Here is a 21,895-nt window from a genome sequence, read left to right on the forward strand (position 1 = left end):
CCTCAAATGATAAAGTGTGTTAAGACCATGCAATAATTTTTAGAGGTGATTTTCTTCAGTTCCCTGTGTACAGAATTATACATTAATGAACATTTTAAAATACATGAAAAAAACTAATTTGGCTCCCCATTTGCCTGTTACTATCAGAACAAATTAAACCACAACCATTTACTTCTGTACTATTTTTAAGGGCACTATGCAAAACTGCTTATGCAGCCAACACTTTAGGTCAGGGGTCTCAAAGTCCCTCCTCGAGGGCCGCAATCCAGTCAGGTTTTCAGGATTTCCCCAATGAATATGCATGAGATCTATGTGCATGCACTGCTTTCAATGCATATTCATTGGGGAAATCCTGAAAACCCGACTGGATTGGAGCCCTCAAGGAGGGACTTTGAGATCCCTGCTTTAGGTGGTTTCCATTCCACTGAATATTTACTCCTTTGTGGGTTTTGTTTATGATGCAAACAAAGGGGCTCCAGATTAAATTATTAATACTGTGGTGGATATTCCTGTTCTGTCACTGCAGATTCCCTTATATCTTTATTTGGTTACTATACGAGGGAACAGATTATAAACACCAGGAAACATTTTTTTGCCCAAAAAGTCAGACAATTGGGAAAGTCAGGTCAGGAAATTATATACCCTAAATTCTACAATCCATTTGCACTGCACAGTAACAAAACGTGATTATACTGTAATTAAAGATTGCCAGCTACTTCTAGATTTGCAAGAAACAGGAAAACCAGTGCTAGTTTTGCATCCCTTACCCACCACTCCACTGAAGTGTGGGAAGTTATCATTCTATCGTCTCCAGACTTTGAAATCCAAGATACAGTAAGGTATCTTGCGGGCCTGATGCAAAAAGCTGAGCATTGGAACTGTGCTCCGAAGACTGAGTGCATGGCTTCTAAAGCAAACACAAGAGGACAACCAAAACCACTTCTTTTTCAGCCAAATCAAATCTGCAACTGAATTTGTCGCTGGTTTGGGTTGAAACCAAAACTAGTCACCCCTAATCAGAGCTATGCTTCCCCTTCTTTCTACCCTGAACAGAAGCAACCCCCCTTCCCCCCCAAACAACAACCCTCAAACAAACCAGGAATAAACCCATCATCAGTTTACCTTAGAATCGCTGGTAGATTAGTAGTGTAGTTGGGGCAGGAGCAATCCCCAGTCGTTCCTGCCTATGCTGGCTCCTTTATCAAAATGGATGCCTTGATCTCCAGCAGTGGTCTGCAAGTCAGCTGCTGTGACCTCTAGTAGCAATTTTGAGACTGAAGCCAGCAAGGGCAGGCATGACTGGGGATTGCTCATGTCCTAACTGCATCATCAGATTGCCAATGACTTTAAGGCAGACCTGAGGGAAGCTACTTCTGTTTGGGGAGTAGGAGCTTCTCCTGTTTGAAGGACACAGCACTGCATCAAATACAAATTTCAGGCTGGTTTTAGTGTTGAAACCAAAATTTGGTTGGTCTTTAGAGAACATGCTGAGAAAGTTTTGTCAATGCAGCAAGCTAATTATATGCAAATTTGAAGCATTAAGAACTTGTGTGCTAATCAAGGTAAGCATACCATATATATGCACATAAGGTGCTGTGCCGAGGGCAGCTAGTACTCTCCAAGTACCTGAGCAAAAGTATCAGCAGATAAGAAATATCAGCATCGCAAACATTTCCTGCATATAAAATTATGTAATGCCAATATTCATGTGTAGTACATGCACAGTCCGAGCAGAAAAAAAAAATTGTATCTGTGCAACCATCATTCCCCATTCTGTCCCAAAAGTTGCAGGTATGGTTATGTTCACAGCTAAAGGGATGAAACGAATATTAAATCCTCACAGACCCTATTGCAGAAGAATAAGAATCCCTGGGTTAGTTCAATGTTGGTCCTCAACTCAGTTGGATTTCAGAAATTCCACAATGAATAGACATGAGATCTATTTGCATACAATAGAGGCAGTGCATGCAAATAGATCTCATGCATATTCATTGTAGGAATCCTGAAAACTCGACTGGGTTATGGACCTTGAGGACCAACATTGAGCATCCCTGAGAATCCCTTTTAATGTCTCTTCAGACCTGAATTCATTGTGCTTACCTTAGTCTTCTGTGTACTTCTCTGCATCAGGGCCAAATACCTAATAGCCTCAGCACCATTTGTTTTAATGTGCTGTGCACTAGTGTCTAATGTGAGGTTTTGTGAGGGATAACTTCTATGCCAAACCCTTTTCTGCATCATGCACCAAAAAGCTTGTGCACAGATGTCTCGCTAACCACGCGCTTCTGTCCACATTAACTTTCTGCATCATCCCCTAGTTTAGAACAATCTATGACTAGGGGGCATGGGATGAAGCTACTAAATAGTAGATTTAAAACAAACCGGAGAAAATATTTCTTCACACAACATGTACGGTAATTAAACTCTGTAATTTGTTGCCAGAGAATGTGGTGAAATCAGTTAGCTTAGCAGGTTTTTTAAAAATGGCTTGGATAATTTCCTAAAAGAGAAGTCTATAGGCCATTATTGAGATGGCTTGGGGAAATTCATTGCTTATTCCTAGGATAAGCAGCATAAAATCTGTTTTACTACATGGGATCTAGGAGCTAGGTACTTGAGACCTGGTTTGGCCACTGTTGAACACAGGATACTCCACTGGATACTGGGTTTGATGGACCTTCGGTCTCTTCCAGTATGGCAATTCTTATGTCCCTGATGATCTGTAATTTTCTGGTCACTGGACCTTACTTTGTATTTATTAATGAGTGGTGAAACCAACCCCTGCCGGATAACCTAAATTATTTCATTTTACAAAGCGAGCAAGGTTGATAGAGGGACTCCTTAAAGGTAGCCAACCAGGCTAAGGGAATAAGAGGACACCTATAAAAATTTTCATAAATGCAGCTAGTTTATAAAGGCAACAAAGGTGGATACATGCTTTTATAAAATAGATTCCCAGTGCTATCTGCAACATCAAACAAATGTGTACCTGCTCCAACAAAGGTGTAAGAGGATGTCTGCACATATTTTATAAAAATGTGCAAATATATCACAAAGCCATTCCTGCTGCATTCAAAGCACACATCTAGAAATGCTTTTGGGCACCTTCTTTATACCCCCACACAATTTTATAATAACCATTTTCCAGGTGTAAAGCATGTTTTACAATCAGAAAATGCTTTTACAAAATTATCCTTAAAATGTCTTATCTTCCTGTTGTCTATTTTCATTTTGGCTCATAAGCAACTAAATCTTCCAGTTTAATAATAAAATCCAGCTTTTGTTCACATTCCCTTCTTTTCACATCCTTCAGTACAAAATGTTCGAAGAACCTCTTAAAACCATGATGTTCGCTCAAGGAAGCATCAAACAACAGATTCTTTTTTGTGGATTATTTGTTACCAGAGTAACCAGTTCACTATAAGTACTACAATAATGATTTTAAAATAAGCGGAAATGTTCAAAATTCATAAAAGCACCACCTGAGATGCAAATGAGTCTAGTAAATTGAGTGGAACAAATTGTTATCGAATCAGACTGGTGTGCAAAGGATGCTGCTAAAAGTTCCTCTCAAAGGCCTGATGCATTTACAAAACAGAGGCTGCACAGAGAAGGGAGAGTTCTCCAGGAAGGACGACACACAGGCCAATTCTAGCACAATCACAAAGGACCAGAGGAAGTTGGTAGGAAAAATAAAAGTGATTTAAAAAATAGTGATAATCATAATCATGAGGAAAACTCTCGCAGGTACAGCTGTGGAAGTCCATCTTCCACAGTATAATAAAATCTTGCTACAGGACACCTGTCTTAATAAAGTCACTAAGAGTTGCATTATTAATAGACTCAACTGGGATCAATGTCAAAGGATCAATGTCAGTGTTTCCATCTTACTTCTCTACTTTAAGCCATAATATGTTAGAACTATTTCAACTTTTGTAGGGAATGAGGAAAGAGTGGTGGAATTAGCAACCTTGCTCATGTTTATTGATGTTTCTCTCATAGCTTACTCAATTTTCTGCTCGAAAGAGAGGGTAAAAGCTCTGGACAAGTTCTGAAGATATGTCTAACCAACATTAAATGAGACAGTTATGAAAAAAGTAGCTGATTTAAAGAAACTCAAGTATGCTAACATAAGATTTTACTGGAAAAGTGGAGATTTGATTATATTGTTTTGCTCACCCAAAAAAAAAAAAAAAAAAAAAAAATTGCTTGGCTAAATGTAAAACAAAAACACACACCCCAAGAACCGTATATACAGTTATTAGAAATGCCTCACCAGGTTAGTATCATGAACTTGCTTGGTGCACAGCCAACATTAAGGGCAAAAAAAGAGGCAGCATAGTCTAAGGAGGTAAGAGGTGATTCAAAGTCATGAAGCTGTATGTTAAAAGGTGTCCTCTTGTAGGCAGAGCCTTGCTTTCCCTGAACGGTACAACATCAAGCCTGTATCTACAAATTCAGTCTCTGATTACTGAATAGACAATCCAAGATACGTAATGCTACATTGTCATTTTCTTCTCTCCCCAGCATCTCCAAGTTGTATAAAAGGACCAGTTTCTAAGGCTAGACCCTGTGGCAAGGGAGATGATTCCTTCACATAACCTCTGATCTTCTTTCCTTGAATGCATTTGCTGGAGATATGGATGAGTTTGTTCAGCAATACAACAAGAAGAATCATGGTACAACCTTTGCTTACAAGCCAAGTCACCAGTACAGGAGAGTTACTGGTCCCTCTATTTTCAGGACCATTTCTTCTTCTTCTTTTTTTTTTTTAAGGCAGTCACTGTTACAGAAGTCCAGCCTGCTGGCGTTATTTCAGTTTTTAGCATCTGAGCCAATACCTGGAAGATCAGTTTGAGGCCCTAGATACCAGCTTCTTGTAGGAGACTAAGGAAAGATCATCACAGAGATACAGCATCACTGAAGAGCGTGCACTCCATCTTCCACGCTGACTGGGCGTTCCAATTCAAACACATCACCCTTAACTGTGTTTGTTTTAATCCGAGGGGGAAGAGTAGCGAAAACCACTTATTTGTCCATTTCACACGCAAAGCTCTTCACAATTTCTGAATCTTCTCAGCAACAATGATAGGGTTTTCCTTACGGATCTTCTCTGCAGCTTCAGTTTTGTAGTCATAAGGACACTCATGCTTGTCTGAGTATCGGTGAACGGCACAAAAGAGGTTACCGCAGCGGCAATCAAAGCCTAGAGAACAGGGGTGGTTGGAGAGATATTTAAGACATTATCATCTCAGGTGTCAGATGGGGAGCGAGGAAGGAGGAGTATTCTAGGAAATACATTTATTAATACTTTTCTACAGTACTTTTCTACAAAACTGCTATGTAATTAAAAGTAACCGTAGCAAAGATTGGGGGGGGGGCAACATGAAGCTTATTAGACTATTTGTATATGACAAGGTTTTCTTCTATTCCTATCTTCCCCCGAATTCTAGCACCCAAGCTGTGTGCCCAATTCAACTGACAAAGAAGCCAATTAGTGCTAATTGGCATTAGTTAGCAACAATTTAGAATTGGGTATACATTTTGCTATGTGCTCAAATCCTATAGTATGCAATTCTAAAGAGGGTGTAGCCACAGGAGGTACATAGGCGGGTCTAGGGATGTGTGCCCAAAATGGAAACCGGGAACTACATTTGGTTTCAGCAGGCAAAAGTCCTAGTGCCAAAATTAACACTCAATGCTATTCTATAATGAGTGCCCTTTAAGTGCGTTTAAAAAATAGTACTGAGCGCCAATTTTTTGTGCCATTTACTGAATCTTGACCCTTATGTGTAACATGCAATATTTTTTTTGTCTTTTTATATTTAAATCCCACCTTCTTCAGAAGTTGCTCAATGTGAGTTACATTCAAGTACACCAGGTATTTCCTTATCCCATTGTACTAAGCTGTGGTAGAGGTTTCTACTTTGGCCTGGCTAAATGCTCCAATGCTCACAGGAATTCTATAAGCGTTGGAGCATTTAGTGCTCCGGGCCACAATAGAAACCTCTACTGTGGCTTAGTAAAACCCAGCGAGTTTATCCCTCAGGCAATGAAGGATTAAGTGACTTGCCCAAGATCACAAGGAGCAGGCATAAGTGGTTGCTCTTCTAAGCTATACATTTTTTCTTTCATCCTATGGACTGTACAGTATCAATTGTATGTTAACTTTAAAACAAATATGAATAAAATAAGGCTTGAATTCATTAGAACTGATGCCTTAAAAAAAAAAAAAAAAAAAAAGAGCCCTTGTAAGCCTCCAGATTCACCAAGATGAAAGGGGTTCAATTTAACGGCTCATGTGGTAGTACCACAACACCATACTAGGACAGCAATTCAAAAAACTCAGTCCCAGTGCTCCTCATACAAACCCAATTCACTTACAGGCCAGGCACCTTGAAATGTACATCTTGATATATAGCTGACCCAACCTCAAAACTGGACACACTTTTTTTAAATAAATTTGGTTATGTTTGAACTTTGTCTTATCAAATTTGGTGTTCCTTTCCTTATTTTAATAGAATATTTTAATGTAAAGGTCTGTGATCTGTTGCTCCAAAAATGATGCATCAAGCACACAATAAATAAACACTTACCCGTCAGTCCAACCTTCTTCCGACACATGAAGCAGCGATTCCTCTTGGACTTCGGTTTCTCTGGAGTTTCATCTCCTTCAGCCGAGCTCTGTGATATTTCTAAGATACTTCCTGGAATACAGCAGAAAAGGAATACTTGGGTGGTTGTACGCTTGTCCTATTCCTTCTAACATAGGGATCTTTACCTTTTATTTAAGTTACATATCATATTTTTGGGGGTGAAGAGAATATGTTTGTGTATTGATTCAAAGACATTTATTAGCTTAAAGTCACTGTCCACATGCAATGCAAACTGTATTGAAGCTGCAAATCCCACTGTATTTCTAACAGAAAATCTTGAAGAAATGCCAGAAAGCACTTAACAGAATGGGAACAAGGCTCAGGTGGTCTGTATTTTAAACCCCAGGTTATTTCAGACAATCTTGCAAAACTGGTTCCTCCTAGAACTGTCAGGGAGATCAAAGGGAGGGATCAGAAAAACAGCTGCATGTGTCATCTAGGGATGATTACAGCATTCTCTGAAGAGGTACAAATCTACTTCATTTCATTCAAAGAATGTTCTCTTTGTCTCTACCCATGGGTTTACCCACAGGTTAACACTTCTTTTTTCTTTTATTTATAATCTGCCTTTCACAAAGCAGAGCACATCATCACACACATAATAAATCTGCACAAACAACATTACAGGCATTATACAAAAATTAAAATTTCCACATAGTCATTTAACATGGAAGATAAAAACTTAACAGCGATAATATTCCACAAACACCAATCTTTTTCCAATGTTGCCTACCCTAGTAATCACATAACAGGTCAATTCTTCTCCACCCAATAGCAAAACAGATGATGTTTTAACAGTTTTTTTAAAGGCACCTAATTTTTTTGTTGTTTAATGTAAGATGGGAGCTTATTCCACTCTTCTGGTCCTAAACATGAAAGAGCCCCAACCCTCACAGTTTGCAATCTTAATTCTTTTCTCGATGGTACATACAAATCATGTTGCGTCACCGAACACAGCTTCTGGAGCGCAATATAGGGGGATGCACATTCAACCAGATATTGTGGGGGGGCACACCCTTGCACACTTACAGATTAATAATAGTAATTTATGTTTAATCCTGAATTCAATCTTCAACCAATAAGGTTTAAGATAATACTCCGTCACATGTTCATTTTTCTGAAGCCGGAACAGCACTCTAACAAAAGTTCTGTGCCATCTGCAAAGCTTTCAGCACTACCAAAAGGAACACCTAGCAGTACCACATTACAATAATCAAACATTGACAGCACTTATGTGTAACTCCTCCTCATATGCATTAAACTGACATTCCCTCAGTTTGTGCAATAACAAAAGGTGTAGTCATTTAAAATTACAGTCAAACCTCGGTTTGCGAGTAATGCAGTTTGCAAGTGTTTTGCAAGACGAGCAAAACACTCCTGCAAACTTTGACTCGCAAACTGAGCGTTGACTCGATATGCGAGCCCCTCCCCCCCTCCGTGACCCAAACCCTTACCTCGAGCAGACAGGACACAGGCATGCAGCACCAACCCACAAGACATGCCGGTGCCAAAAGAGCCTGCCGCTGATCTCTGCTGGGCTAATGCAGGGCCTTGAGCATCTGTACATGCTCAAGGCCTTCTGGCTCCCACTCTCTCCGAGATTCTCATGAGATTCTGAGAAACCGAGAATCTTGGAGAGAGTCCTACAGCAGCCCAGCAGAGATCAGCGGCAGGCTCTTTTGGCACCGGCACATCCTGTGGGTTGGTACTGCGTGCTGATGTCCTGTCCACTCAAGGTAAAGGGTTGGGCTGCGGGTGGGGTGGCGAAGCCGGTTCCCTGGGGTGGAGTGGAAGCGCGCCAATGGCCTGGGAGGGGGGTCTTTTTGGGATGTGGAATGAATCATCCTGGTTTTCCTTATTTTATATGGGGAAACTCGCCTTGATATATGAGCACTTTGGTTTATGAGCATGCTTCTGGAACAAATTATGTTCGCAAACCAAGGTTTCACTGTATTTGCCGCACAAATACTAAAGATAAAGCACAGAATTGTGGGACATTTGCAAGGGAGGTGAAGAGAGGCTGTAATAAGCAAATAATCCACATCTAATTCAAGGTTCTAACACTGATATGCTACAGCAATTAAGCTATTGGCACTGTTTTGGGATGGTGGCTTGTTTCCTCAAAAGTTGATATAGGTTAAACACAATATAGGAGAAGCCATTATACTGTAGGTAACTTCTTTCTTTTTTTTTTTTATAAATCTTTATTCATTTTTATATCTTACAACAAGTGTATCAATAAATTGACAATTGAAATTAAATACATCACTTGAATTTCTGTCATATTTAACAATAATACATAAAATTTAATCCCTTCCCGCCCAACCCTACCATAACATATGCAATCAAATATATCCTATGAAATATTCTCTTTTACTGATCCAACATTTAGTAAAATTCAGATTTCCCCCCCCCTCCCAACCCCACACTTGTATTGCACTTATAATGGAAAAATGGTATCTTCAAAAGCTGATGTGATGGTGGTGGTCCATTTAAAAATTGGCCAAATTAATAAAATGATGTGGCAGAATGTGAGGAGGGTTAGGGTGGAGGGAATTAATGTTTAGTGGATTGGGTATTTATGCTGTTATATACATTACTGTAATATGATATGGTTATAAGAGTTGAATAAAGAAGATTTATCCATTGAAACATGATGGCAGATAAAGGCCAAATGACCCATCTAGTCTGCCCATCTACAGTAACCATTATCTCCAAAAAATAAAAGACAGCCAATTAACAAAGGCATATTATAAATGTTAGCCTGGCATGACAGATACACACCAATCTTAAAATTGATGTGAGGTCGATATCTTATTTTCTTCCTAACCTGACTATTCCCAGGAACTCAGCTTTTGATAATAAACTGACAAATCAATCTTTTCAAATCAGTCCAGGATGCATAAAAGGCTTATCATTGCTTGAAATGTGTGTGACCTGTCCTTGTTCCATTCAACCTCTGACCTCATAGCTGCTTTTTTATTCGTTACCTGAAGAGGAGTCTGTGGCAGGAGAAGAAGCGATGGAGGCTTCTTCTGGTTTAAAGAAGTCTCCTGTATCACTGCTGCTTTCATCTCTGGAAATACTCATGGCTGTCATTTGACGTGTTACTGGTGCCTGTGGACTGAGTCAAAAGCTGCATAAATAATCAACCATCTTATCTGTCACTTAAGAGAAAACATTTGCTCTTTCACCAGGTTAAAAAAAACAAAAACAAAAAGGGAAAAATGTCACGAAAATTGAATAAAGGCCTTCCAAACAAAAACATAGATCTTCAGTTTGAAATATCACTATACTTACCTGAATTATGTGTTTCACATTTTTATGCATTTAGCCTGGCATGCACCGGCAGGGCAACCTGGCACATTATACAGATAGTCTACAGTGTACAATATAAGTCCAAAAGTCCGGACTGCTTGGGGATTGGGTCAGTCCAAATTTTTGGATTTTCCAGATTCTCAGGCAGATTTTTAGAATTAAAATACAGTGGTGCCTCGCATAACGGACGCCTCGCACAGCGAACGCTGCGCACAACGAACTTTATGTCTTGATTCGTACAACGAACTTCGTTTCACACAACGAAGTCGCCCGAGCTGCATCCTTCCGCGCAGGCACTGCGCTTAACTGCCCTCTCTCCGCCTGGCTCCCTCTTGCCCCCCCCCGACTCCCCGACACGATCGGGGCAAGAGGGAGCTCAAGCCCTCTTGCCCCCCCGACTCCCCGACACGATCGGGGCAAGAGGGAGCCCAAGCCCTCTTGCCCCCCCGACTCCCCGACACGATCGGGGCAAGAGGGAGCTCAAGCCCTCTTGCCCCCCCGACTCCCCGACACGATCGGGCCAGGAGGGAGCCCAAGTCCTCCTGGCCACGGCGACCCCCTAACCCCACCCTGCACTACATTACGGGCAGGAGGGATCCCAGGCCCTCCTGCCCTCGACGCAAACCCCCCCTCCCCCCAACGACCGCCCCCCCCAAGAACCTCCGACCGCCCCCCAGCCGACCCGCGACCCCCCTGGCCGACCCCCACGACACCCCCAACCCCCTTCCCCGTACCTTTCTGTAGTTGGCCGGACAGACGGGAGCCAAACCCGCCTGTCCGGCAGGCAGCCAACGACGGAATGAGGCCGGATTGGCCCATCCGTCCCAAAGCTCCGCCTACTGGTGGGGCCTAAGGCGCCTGGGCCAATCAGAATAGGCCCGGGAGCCTTAGGTCCCTCCTGGGGGCGGGGCCTGAGGCACATGGGCCCAACCCGACCATGTGCCTCAGGCCCTGCCCCCAGGAGGGACCTAAGGCTCCCGGGCCTATTCTGATTGGCCCAGGCGCCTTAGGCCCCACCAGTAGGCGGAGCTTTGGGACGGATGGGCCAATCCGGCCTCATTCCGTCGTTGGCTGCCTGCCGGACAGGCGGGTTTGGCTCCCGTCTGTCCGGCCAACTACAGAAAGGTACGGGGAAGGGGGTTGGGGGTGTCGTGGGGGTCGGCCAGGGGGGTCGCGGGTCGGCTGGGGGGGCGGTCGGAGGTTCTTGGGGGGGCGGTCGTTGGGGGGAGGGGGGGTTTGCGTCGAGGGCAGGAGGGCCTGGGATCCCTCCTGCCCGTAATGTAGTGCAGGGTGGGGTTAGGGGGTCGCCGTGGCCAGGAGGACTTGGGCTCCCTCCTGGCCCGATATTGTCGGGGAGTTGGGGAATCGGCGGGGCAAGAGGGCTTGGGCTCCCTCTTGCCCCGATCGTGTCGGGGAGTCGGGGGGGCAAGAGGGCTTGGGCTCCCTCTTGCCCCGATCGTGTCGGGGAGTCGGGGGGGCAAGAGGGCTTGGGCTCCCTCTTGCCCCGATCGTGTCGGGGAGTCGGGGGGCAAGAGGGCTTGGGCTCCCTCTTGCCCCGATCGTGTCGGGGAGTCGGGGGGGGGGCAAGAGGGCTTGGGCTCCCTCTTGCCCCGATCGTGTCGGGGAGTCGGGGGGGCAAGAGGGCTTGGGCTCCCTCTTGCCCCGATCGTGTCGGGGAGTCGGGGGGCAAGAGGGCTTGGGCTCCCTCTTGCCCCGATCGTGTCGGGGAGTCGGGGGGGGGGCAAGAGGGCTTGGGCTCCCTCTTGCCCCGATCGTGTCGGGGAGTCGGGGGGGCAAGAGGGCTTGGGCTCCCTCTTGCCCCGATCGTGTCGGGGAGTCGGGGGGCAAGAGGGCTTGGGCTCCCTCTTGCCCCGATCGTGTCGGGGAGTCGGGGGGGCAAGAGGGCTTGAGCTCCCTCTTGCCCCGATCGTGTCGGGGGTGCCAGGGACCACACGGAGTCACCCACCGTACCACCCGATTCGGGTAAGCGCAGGTATCGGTGGGTGGCTTATTTGCGGGGGGGTGCCTTATTTTACATTTTTTTCTAAAAAGGGGGGGCTGTCTTATTTGATGGCCCTGCCTTATCATCGGGGAAACACGGTAGAAAAAAAAAAAAAATGAACAGTTAAGTCCCAGTTTTTGCCGCTGAGACTCTGCCCTCTCTCACTGTAAAATTAGACTCTACTTAGTCTGTCTTTAAATTTAAAAAATGTGTGTTGTTTTAAAAAACAATTATGTTTTTAGATGTATCTAAATAAAAATAATAACCAAAAATTTATCTTTTTTTATGTCATCTTAGCATATTTTATGCTGCAGAACGAATTATTTTTTTTTACATGTATTCTTATGGGAAAACGCGTTTCACATAACGAACGTTTCGCATAACAAACTTGCTCCTGGAACCAATTAAGTTCGTTGTGTGAGGCACCACTGTATAAGAAATAAAGAAGAGATGAACAAGCCAATTTTGCTGATTTATTCGCTAACAAACAGAATGCATTACAGGAAAACATACAAGATAGCTCATTGAATTAGTTTATATTAGGAAAGTCAGAGAAAACAGCTATTTTACTGTAAAATCTGGTTTTGAATGTTAATTTTTTTCCCCTGTAACATTTACTATAAAAGCTCCAGCACCACCATCTCTCTTTCCACCCCCCCCCCCCCCCCAAAAGAGTCTAGATTGCAATTTAAGGGTCTGGATTTCTGGTATCCGGATTTTGGGACTTGTACTGTACTATTCTAGAAACCAGTGCAGAAATTTGGGGTGTAATTGCTACACACTCTATCAGTGGAGCCAAGGTCATATCTGACCAAGAGGTATCGTACAAATTTGGGCCTAAACAGCAGAATTCCTTAAGGCCATGCATTACCAACCTGGTTTTCACATCTTCAGCAGCAGGATTTCCTTCTGTGCACTGAACTGGAGGAGACTCTGCAGCTACTGAGCTGCCACCACTGCTACTGGAAACATTTACTGCAAAGAACAATGCAAAATATTAAATATACACTGCCATCAGCATACAGGGTACTATCCAAGATTATTTAGGTGACCGTATTATTTTATTGTATTTGAAATTCCTCCTTCAGTTCTGCAAGATAAATGGATTGCAGGAAAAAATAGCCATCATATGACTACATCTTATTGCATTTAAACTGCAACAGAACAAACAAAATTATCCCATAGGGGGGAAAGTAGCATCACTGCTTCTGATGCCCACGAGCTGTGAGCTCCGATCCCTCAGCATACATTAATTGACATAACCCCCCTTACCAGCTCATTTAAGCACATAAAAATCACTGGAATAGCTGTAAGTTAAGAATCCTCTTTCAAATAACATGTTTACCAGCACTTTGGGTGTCACCAGCTTTAAGAAATTAGCTTTTCAGCTGAGAGCACAGAAATGCAGCTCCGGAGAAAATCTGGGTCTCCAGCCTTCACAGCTGTGTGCTTACTATTTCAACATCTCTGTTCACTTTTGGAAGGGAGTATTTATGGGGTACAAAAGTCTAATCTGTTAGCTTAAAGACAGTATGCCCAATGGTGCCTTTCCAGCTTAAACACTGCCAAAATAAAGGGTCCTTTTACTAAGAAGGCACACTAGCCAATTTAGTGTGCACTGAATTAGTAAAAGACCCCCTAATTCAACCAAAGCTTTCTCCCTACATCCATTAAAAAAAAGTGCACTGACAAGGCTCCCTAAGTATATTACTACCTATATAGTTATCACTAGACGTTATGTTTGAAAAGACTTTGAAACTATCAACAAGGAGTGTCCTACCTGGTGGGCTTATTCTGCCGCTGCTCTGCTGCCTCTGTAGGAATTCTTTATAGCAGACAGAACACATCCCGTTTGTCCTGGGGTTGCCATAAAATCCACAGCCTGTGGTACACAGCAAGGGTACCTGTGTTTGATTTGTCTCCTGGGCCATTTTGCTTTATTATAAAGGTCCTCAGCAACTAGTGAACAAAAATTAGGTCAGGAACATGTCATTTGGCAGCAGGGTAAACACTTATGATTTCTTCATATTGCTCTCATAAAATCACAATACAGACTGCCCCATTCCTATATTATGTTTTGATAATTTAAGAGGATATTATTGTTTATGTCTTTATAGATTACGCAGGAATAAAGGTCAGGGCAGGAATTCTTCTAGCAATATGGGCAACAGGATTTTTTTCATTCTTGCATGGTTCCTATTGATAGCTTTTACATTTGTTGTTCTGAATTTTAGCCTAATATATTACACCAACAAAAATAGAAGCTTGCCCTGACAAGACATAGCTCTTCTCTTTACAAAGTTTTATTCTGCTAGAAATGTTATTTCAATATTCAACCTCTCTTTGTTCTATAGAGCAGACACTCTAAATCAGGGGTGTCCAATCTTTTGGCTTCCCTGGGCCGCATTGGCCGAAAAAAAAGTTTCTGGGGCCGCACAAATGTGCAAACGCTGCAGCAAGACAGAGGAGGGAGCCGGCAAGACGGTACACACCCAGGGGCAGCAGATGAAAACACTCCATCGCCCTCGACCGGGGCCGCACAAAATACTTCACAGGGCCGCAGGTTGGACACCCCTGCTCTAAATTGTTATGAATGAGCCCTATAAAAAAAAAAAAAAAAAAAAAGACTACCCCACTCAGTGCTTAGGGGAAACAGAATTTTTATTGGCATGACAAGCATGTTGCAGATAACATCTTTTTATTGGATTAACTTAAGGGTGTTTTTATAAAATTGAATTAAGTATCTAATATTCAGTTTACTGTGTACTAACCTCTTGTGCAGAGCTGCATTAAGGAGCTTTGTAATATTTTTGCCGTTAACGTGCAGTTGCTTTTTGTATCAAGGGCGTCTCATGGAAGACATACTGTGATAGTGAGCTGCAAATAATGCACTCTAATTGGCATTTTTGCCGTTAGTGTGGGACCACTTATCGCCTCCTAAATAAGAGGCACTAGAGTGCTTCTGTGTTATCTGCAAATTTAATATAGCATCTATGAAGGCAAATTCTGGGAACACCCTCTATGGCTGCGGTAGTGATGCTGCCATAGTAAATGCACCAAAGCTCATTTAATTCCTAAGGACTTAAGTGCATTTACTGCGACAGCATCACTACTGCAGCTTTGTAAAAGGGGCCCTAAATTTCCAGCTACCCCACAGTAAAATTTGTGTTAAGCTGCAGTTGCTATAAATTTTTCTGTGGCTTTGTAAAGGGCCCCCTAATCTGTCATCCTCTCTTTAGGAGGACAATGATAAATTCTGCCCAAAGATATTAAAATATTCTAGAAGTATTTAAAATAAAAGCTAAATTTAAGAAATAATTAACAAAATAGTCATTTAAAATAAGAGATTTTATCATATACTGTCTTTTCTTTAAATACAAAGGGGACATATTATAATCAGCTCAATAGAAAGATTAGATTCTTACATCAGTAATCTTCTTTCTAGTAGACAAACATTTTTTTCCTGAACCTGTAGATAGCCAATCCCTTCTTGTGAGAATTATTGTAGAGAGCCTCATTAGCATCCTTTTGCTCTGCCTTCCATCCCTCTGGGCTGTCCTCCAGTTTCTTAGTTCATATCAAAGCAGATGGTCAACCCTGGAGAGGAAATAGAATAGGGAAGGGTACAGAAACATTCCCAAGAAACATGTCTGTTCTGCTCATATCAATAACATAACAGATAAAACAAAAAACTTAATCATTTGCAATACATAAGGTGAAAACAAACAAGTCATCAACCTGAGTGCAACTTGTAATAAGAGTGTGGGAGATTCTACAGATACCCCCCTAGATTCTTCAACGCAACAGTCGCATCCACAATCCTGTTAAGGCTGAATAAAGGAAAGAAACAAGAAGTCCAGAATCCCTGGCACATTTGAGGCAGTAAGCAGACAAATGAACATCTGAGAGGGCGGGCTTCAGGAATAAAGTGTCTGTCTACTAGAAAGAAGATTACTAAGGTAAGCACCTAATCCTTCCTTCTAGTGTAACCACTTTATTCCTGAACTTGTGGGATGTATCAAAGCAGTTCCCCAAGTCTAGGGTGGGACAGATGACCTGCTGACAGGAAGGATGATCCAAACGCGGAGTCCTTTTTGGCTGCCACGTCCATCCTATAAAACTTTGTGAATGTATGGAAAGAGAACCATCTAACCACTCTACAGATTTATTCCAGGGACACCGCTAAAGATTCTGCACATGAGAAAGCCACACTTCTAGTGGAGTGTGTCTTGATGGATATAGGGAAATGCTTTCAACTTCCGAAATAAGCTGAAGAAATGGCCATACAAATTCATCTTGAAATGGTCTGTTTCAAGCTGGTCGGCCTTTAAGGGCAACCCCCGCTAGTACGAAAAGATGATCAGAATGTCGAAATTTGTTAGTAACCTCCAGATACCACAGTAATGCTCTAGAGCACATCCAATAATTTCAACAGCTTATCATTGTTCCTCGATCCTGAGGGAGTGTAGGCAGGCAAGCACACTTCTTGGTTGATATGGAAGATGGAAACCACTTTCGGTAAGAAAGATGGAACTATGCACAAGACCACACCTGAATTCAAAATTCTGAGGAAGAGATCCCTGCATGATAAAGCCTAAAGTTCCGACACTTGTCGGGTTGAGGTAATTGCCATGAACAGCACTGTTTTAACTGTAAGATCCATTAGAGAAGCTTGCTCTAGATGTTCAAAGGATGTTCTAGCTAGCGCCTGTAGGATCAGATTAAGACTCCGTGCCAGAAAAGGCCATCCCACCAGAGGATGGAGGCGCAAAGTGCCCTCCAAAACCCTGGCCACTCCTGGAAATATAGCTAAGGTGCTCTTATTAACCCTAGGCCCAAAACACAAGAGCCCCGCAAACTGAACTTTCAGGGAGCCAACAACTAGGTCTTTTCCCAGACCTTCCAGCAGGAAGGCAAGAACCACAGATATCTGTGCCGAATTTGAGTCCTCACTCCTCTGAGCACAACAAGCTTGAAATAATTTCCAGGCTTTCATAGATGTGGTTAGTCACTTTCTTCCTACATTTTAGAAGAGTGGAGACCACTCGTCTGAATAGCCTTTATGCACTAGTGCTGCAGAGCCATGCCTTAAGACCAAAGCGCTCTGAATCCTGCAGAGCAATTGGATCCTTCGTGAGCAGTCTGATATGACATTAAAGTCTGAGACTTTGGTCCCTTTGCAGACTGACCAAGTGTGCATATCACAACCAGTGTGATGCTACTAGAATCTCCAGCCCTTAGTGTGTCATGATCTTGCGCAGAAGTCTGCCTACCATGGGCCATGGAGGGAAGACAAAGAAGACCAGCCTTTGGCCATGGTTGCACCAGGGTGTCCATGCCTTTACTTTCCAGCTCATATCTTTGACTGAAGAACTGAGTCACTTTCTTGTTGGCCGCCGATGCCATCAGATCGCATGTCGGGTACCCCCACCAATTCACAATGCAGGAAAAGACTTCCTGAGACAGTGACCGCTCTCCAGGATTTAGGGTCTTCTGGCTGACAAAATCTGCTTGCACACTGTTCACTCCTGCCACATGTGTCTCTGCCTATCAAAACAGAATCTGGGCTTCCAAGCATAGAGTAGCACTCTTGGTGCCCCCTGGCAATTGACATAGGCTGCCGCTGCTGCGCTGTCTGAGAAAACTTGTACCACTTTGCTCTACAGTGCACTCCCGAATGCCTGAAGCGTCAGATTGATGGCCTGAAGCTCCTTGCAGTTGACCTACTACTTCCTCTAAGAAGGGACCAGGATCCTTGAACTGGATGGCCCTCACACTATGCCCCCTAGCCGTATGGGCTGGCATCCATCATCAGGATCACCCATGCGGAGGGAAACCCTCTGGTTAGAGACTGAGGCTCCAACCACTAGGCTAGATTGCGACATGCTTCTGCTGTCCAAGGCAGCTGATGCTGGAGTGCATCTCTCTGCGAGCACTAGCGGGACAGAAGCACATGGATACAAGTATGTTTTTGCCCAGGGAACCATGTCCATGGTCGCAACCATTGATTCAAGAATCTGTAAATAACACCAAGTCGTCAGAGTACCGTATTTTCACGCATATAACGCGCGCATTATACACGATTTTACAAACCGTGCATAACCTTGCGCGTTATACGCGTGAGCGCGCTATATAAAATTTTTTTTACATAGTTCCCACCCCGCCCGATGCATCATCCGGAAGGACCGCTCGCACCCCCACCCCGATGGACCGCTCGCACTCCCACCCGAAGAACCGCTCGCACCCCCACAGCCTCCTCCCCTCCCCCATGGAGAAGCTGTCTATCTTGTTTCCAGATGCCAGTGAGCCCAGCTGCTTCCTCTGCCGGCGGTCCTGCCCCTTCTTTGAGCCCTGCTGCGCTGCTTCCTCTTCCGGCGGTCCCGCCCTTTCTCTGAGAAAGGCATGCTGCAACTACAACTATCACCTTGGTGAATGTCCATGGTGCTGCGGCCAGCCTGAGGGATAAGACTGAACACTGGAAGTGTTGCTCCACTACGTGGAAATGCAAAAATTTCCTGTGCTCTGGAAAAATTGAAATGTGCATATAGGCCTCCATCACATCCAGCGAGGTGAGAAATTCTCCCTGGTGCCACTGAAGCAATCATGACTGCACCATCTTGAGGGCTGCATTTACTGCTTTGAGGTCTAGAACTGGCCTCCAGTCTTCTGAGCCTCTTTTGGGCACTATGAAGCACATCAAGTATCTGTCAGAGCCAGAGTCTTCCTCTGGTATGGGCCCTATGGTTTCCAGATCCAGCAATCTTTGCATCATTACTTTGGCTGCTTTTTCTGAATTCCTAGCTGGAGAGACCAGAAAAAGGTCTGGGAGAGGACAAAAGAACTTGAGTATAATATCCAGCAACCAGCGATCTGTACTGATCTCTGCTCATGCTCCCCAATAGACCAATAACCTCCTTCCGATGTATGGAGGCTCGGCTGACAGCTTGGCATCATAACTGCTTCTTGGGAGTTGTGGCAGAGCAGGATCCTGAAGATTGGATGTGCCAGGCCATTCTGAATATTTGTCTGGAGCTTTTGAAAGATCTCTGGCCCGAAGACCCTCCCAAGAACTGACAATATCGTCCAGAGGTTCGAAAATTACCACAACCTGACCTCCTTAAGAGCTCAAGGCCTGCTGTATGGTAAAGACTTCGGTTTGCGATACTGCACACTGGCCATAAGATCATCCAACCCTTTCCAAAAGAGTAAATGTCCCTTTAATGGTAATTTACTCAAAGTCACTTTGGAGGAGGAATCTCCCGCCCACTGCCTGATCCACAGCATCCTGCAGGCGTAAATGGAATTAGCAGACATTTTGCTCACGACTCTGAAAAGATCATACAGAGCATCAACTACATAATCCACTTCAGACATTAGAAACTAGTGATTCCTCTTGGCAATTGCATCCAGATCACGACGCTACGTGGAGTGGCGAGCCTGGGCAACAAGACATGCAGCTGTAGCTACTCTTAAACCTGAGGCTTGACCTGAGGCCTGTGGTCCTAGGCATCCTTTAATGCCACACCATCTTCACTGGGAAGGGAGGTATGCTTGGTAACCTGTGCCACCAGGGAATTCACCCTAGGTGGAACAAAGAGCTGGTTAAATTCAGTATCAATTGGATAGAACCTTGCCATAGCTATGGCCACCCAAAGGGGCTCCTCCGGAACCTCCCAATGGTCTATGAGCATTTTTGTAATGTCTTGAGAAGGAAAACAAGGTGGTCTGTGCTTTTGTACTGCTCATAAGCAAGCACTGTGTAGCAGAAGACTGAGGCGTCTTAAACAGCCTGTGCACAGTTATGACTTATTAATCCTGTCAGCAGATGAACCTGGGGTTCCTAATGGATCAGTCCCTGAACCTCCATATTTTTAATGCAGGCTGTTCAAGTGGGTGCACTGCAAAGCAGTCTGTCCCTTGAAAGCAGATCCTTGACCTCAGAGTCTGTATTCTCCTCTGCAGCACCAAAAAACCTAGCGAACTGTCAGCAAAAAACTGATTTAATTGAAAAATAAACAGAAGCAGAAAAGACAGGCTCCTACCATCTCGCTTGTAGAAAGACAACTAAGGAATTGGACAGGCCAGAGGGATGGGAGATAGTGCAAAATAATGTTAATTAGGCTCTCTACAAGAATTCTCACTAAGAAAGGATTGACTACCCACAGGTTCAGGAATAAAGTGTCTGTCACACTAGAAAACAGTTCACCTCTTGTGATCTGGTGGGAATGTCCCACTCCAATAGTTTCCCATGAACCCTTTTTCATTAATTTGTCATCGTAGACCAGGATTCTCTTATTCCTACATGTCACAGTCAATAAGAAAACAGTGCAAACATAATTGTTTTAAAACAGGTCTACTCCAACTGATTACCTAAATGCAGAAATATAATTTGCAGTTATTCCTAGTTCACCTTGCATGTGATGGCACAGTTATTGGAGAGGGAGAGCAGGACAGAACCACCAAGATTATAATTTTAAAATATTATAAGACTACAATAGGTAGACAAGAACGTATAACAAAAAGGTGCTAAGTTTAACTATTCAAAAAGGAACAGAAAGACGAAATTAGGGAAATAGTTATAACAAATAATACACTTTTCTTCAAAAACCGAAAGCTGCGCACTTTAGATACATATGATTTTAAATAGCTTTTAGTATCTTCGTTCGGCTCAATTAGAAAACTTCAGCTACTCACGACATAAACAGATCCGGGTTCGCCTGGCCACGTCACTTGGTGATGACAGCTAGCTTTGTAATCCAATTAAACACCTTCCAGGAGTCGCCGCCAACCAATCAGTGAGCAGCACCGGAGCGGAAGGCAGGACTCGGCGATAGCCGTTCCGACAAGGCCAGGAAACGGCCGGGAAGGTCAACTCCAGGCTGGGGATGAGGGCCTAGTCCGTCACTCAAGTCCGACGCGATCTTTCAATTGAGAGGAGAAAGATGTGGAATGAAAAAGAAACAACATTTTTAACAACAGTATGTCACTAAGCAGCTAAGAGTACCCCCAACGCGATTAAATACATTAAACCGATTACACGGGGAAGGGATATAAATAACATTAACATACTTAACATAACCCGAGAAAATCGGCGTTTTCCCATTCAAATGCTTAATAGGAAATTAGGCGTAGTTTGGAGGGCATTGCGCCCCCACCCCAAAATGAGCTTCCCCTACCTGGGCAAGGTTATGAACATAGGCCTAACCACTAACTTCCACCCGGGCAACTACTGCAGCGACCCGGAAGAACCGCGAGTTTCCCAGCCCTGTCGTTAACTCACCCACTCTCCTGCCTCCCGCTGCCGCCGTTCACCACCGCCGAGTCTAAAAAAACCAAATGAAACCGTGCGCGGGGCCGTAGCCCTGCGCGCGCCGCTGCCGGCCTCCCTCCTCCTCCCCCTGATGTAACTTCCTCCTGTAACTTCCTGTTTCGGGAGGGGAGGCCGGCAGCGGCGCGCGCAGGGCTACGGCCCCGCGCACGTCTTCATTTGGTTTTACAGTCTCGGCGGGAGAGTGGGTGAGCTAGAAACAGGGCAGGGAAACTTGCGGTTCCTTCCGACAGCTACGGTCGGCCCGAGGAGGTTTCAATAAATCTTTGTGGGGCGGCGGAAAAAGAAAGAGAAATTGGATAAAGGTGGGGTGAGGGAAAGAGATATGGGACTATGCTGCATAGGGGAAGGGATAAAAAAGAGTTTTGGGGGAGAGGGAGGGAGGCGAGAGACAGGGTAATGGGGGATGATAGAAGAAGAGCAATGTTAGATGGGAAAGAAAGAGAAACAGAGGGGTGATATTGGATTGGGGGGGTGGGGGTGTATGAGAGAGATAGAGGAGATCCTCGGTGTCCAGGACAGGCATGGAGAGAGACATAGGAAGTCTTGTATGGCTGAAGTGGGTAAGGGGGAGTCAGAGAGGAGACTTGA

The 21,895-nt window shown here is 44.1% G+C and overlaps 1 protein-coding gene across 3 annotated transcripts; it reads right to left on the reverse strand.

Moving 5' to 3' along the window:
- Positions 1 to 3,957: 3,957 nt before the first annotated feature.
- LOC117365134 (AN1-type zinc finger protein 5-like) lies at positions 3,958 to 21,385 on the reverse strand. Of its 3 annotated transcripts, XM_033955129.1 has the most exons (8): positions 21,257 to 21,385; positions 20,671 to 20,897; positions 15,402 to 15,573; positions 13,757 to 13,935; positions 12,852 to 12,951; positions 9,647 to 9,780; positions 6,597 to 6,707; positions 3,958 to 5,206 (listed from the first exon to the last, which is right to left on the reverse strand). In XM_033955129.1, the coding sequence occupies exons 4-8, from the start codon at positions 13,905 to 13,907 to the stop codon at positions 5,058 to 5,060; spliced, it is 645 nt and encodes a 214-aa protein (XP_033811020.1). In that variant the 5' UTR covers positions 13,908 to 13,935; positions 15,402 to 15,573; positions 20,671 to 20,897; positions 21,257 to 21,385; the 3' UTR covers positions 3,958 to 5,057. The 3 variants fall into 3 exon arrangements, with proteins under 3 accessions (XP_033811020.1, XP_033811019.1, XP_033811021.1); XM_033955128.1 differs by lacking the exon at positions 15,402 to 15,573; XM_033955130.1 differs by lacking the exons at positions 15,402 to 15,573; positions 21,257 to 21,385 and adding an exon at positions 21,153 to 21,172.
- Between the last annotated feature and the right edge of the window lie 510 nt (positions 21,386 to 21,895).

This window comes from Geotrypetes seraphini, chromosome 8, assembly GCF_902459505.1.
Source record: "Geotrypetes seraphini chromosome 8, aGeoSer1.1, whole genome shotgun sequence".
NCBI lineage: Eukaryota > Metazoa > Chordata > Amphibia > Gymnophiona > Dermophiidae > Geotrypetes > Geotrypetes seraphini.

What these genes read in the sequence shown, in the direction of transcription:
- LOC117365134 (XM_033955128.1), bottom strand. Translation starts at nt 13,907, where the DNA reads ATGGCCCAGGAGACAAATCAAACACAGGTACCCTTGCTGTGTACCACA. An exon ending in CGGCAGAATAAGCCCACCAG is followed by an intron (nt 12,952 to 13,756) that starts GTAGGACACTCC and finishes TGTTCTTTGCAG; the next exon opens with TAAATGTTTCCAGTAGCAGT. An exon ending in GAAGAAGGTTGGACTGACGG is followed by an intron (nt 5,207 to 6,596) that starts GTAAGTGTTTAT and finishes CCTGTTCTCTAG; the next exon opens with GCTTTGATTGCCGCTGCGGT.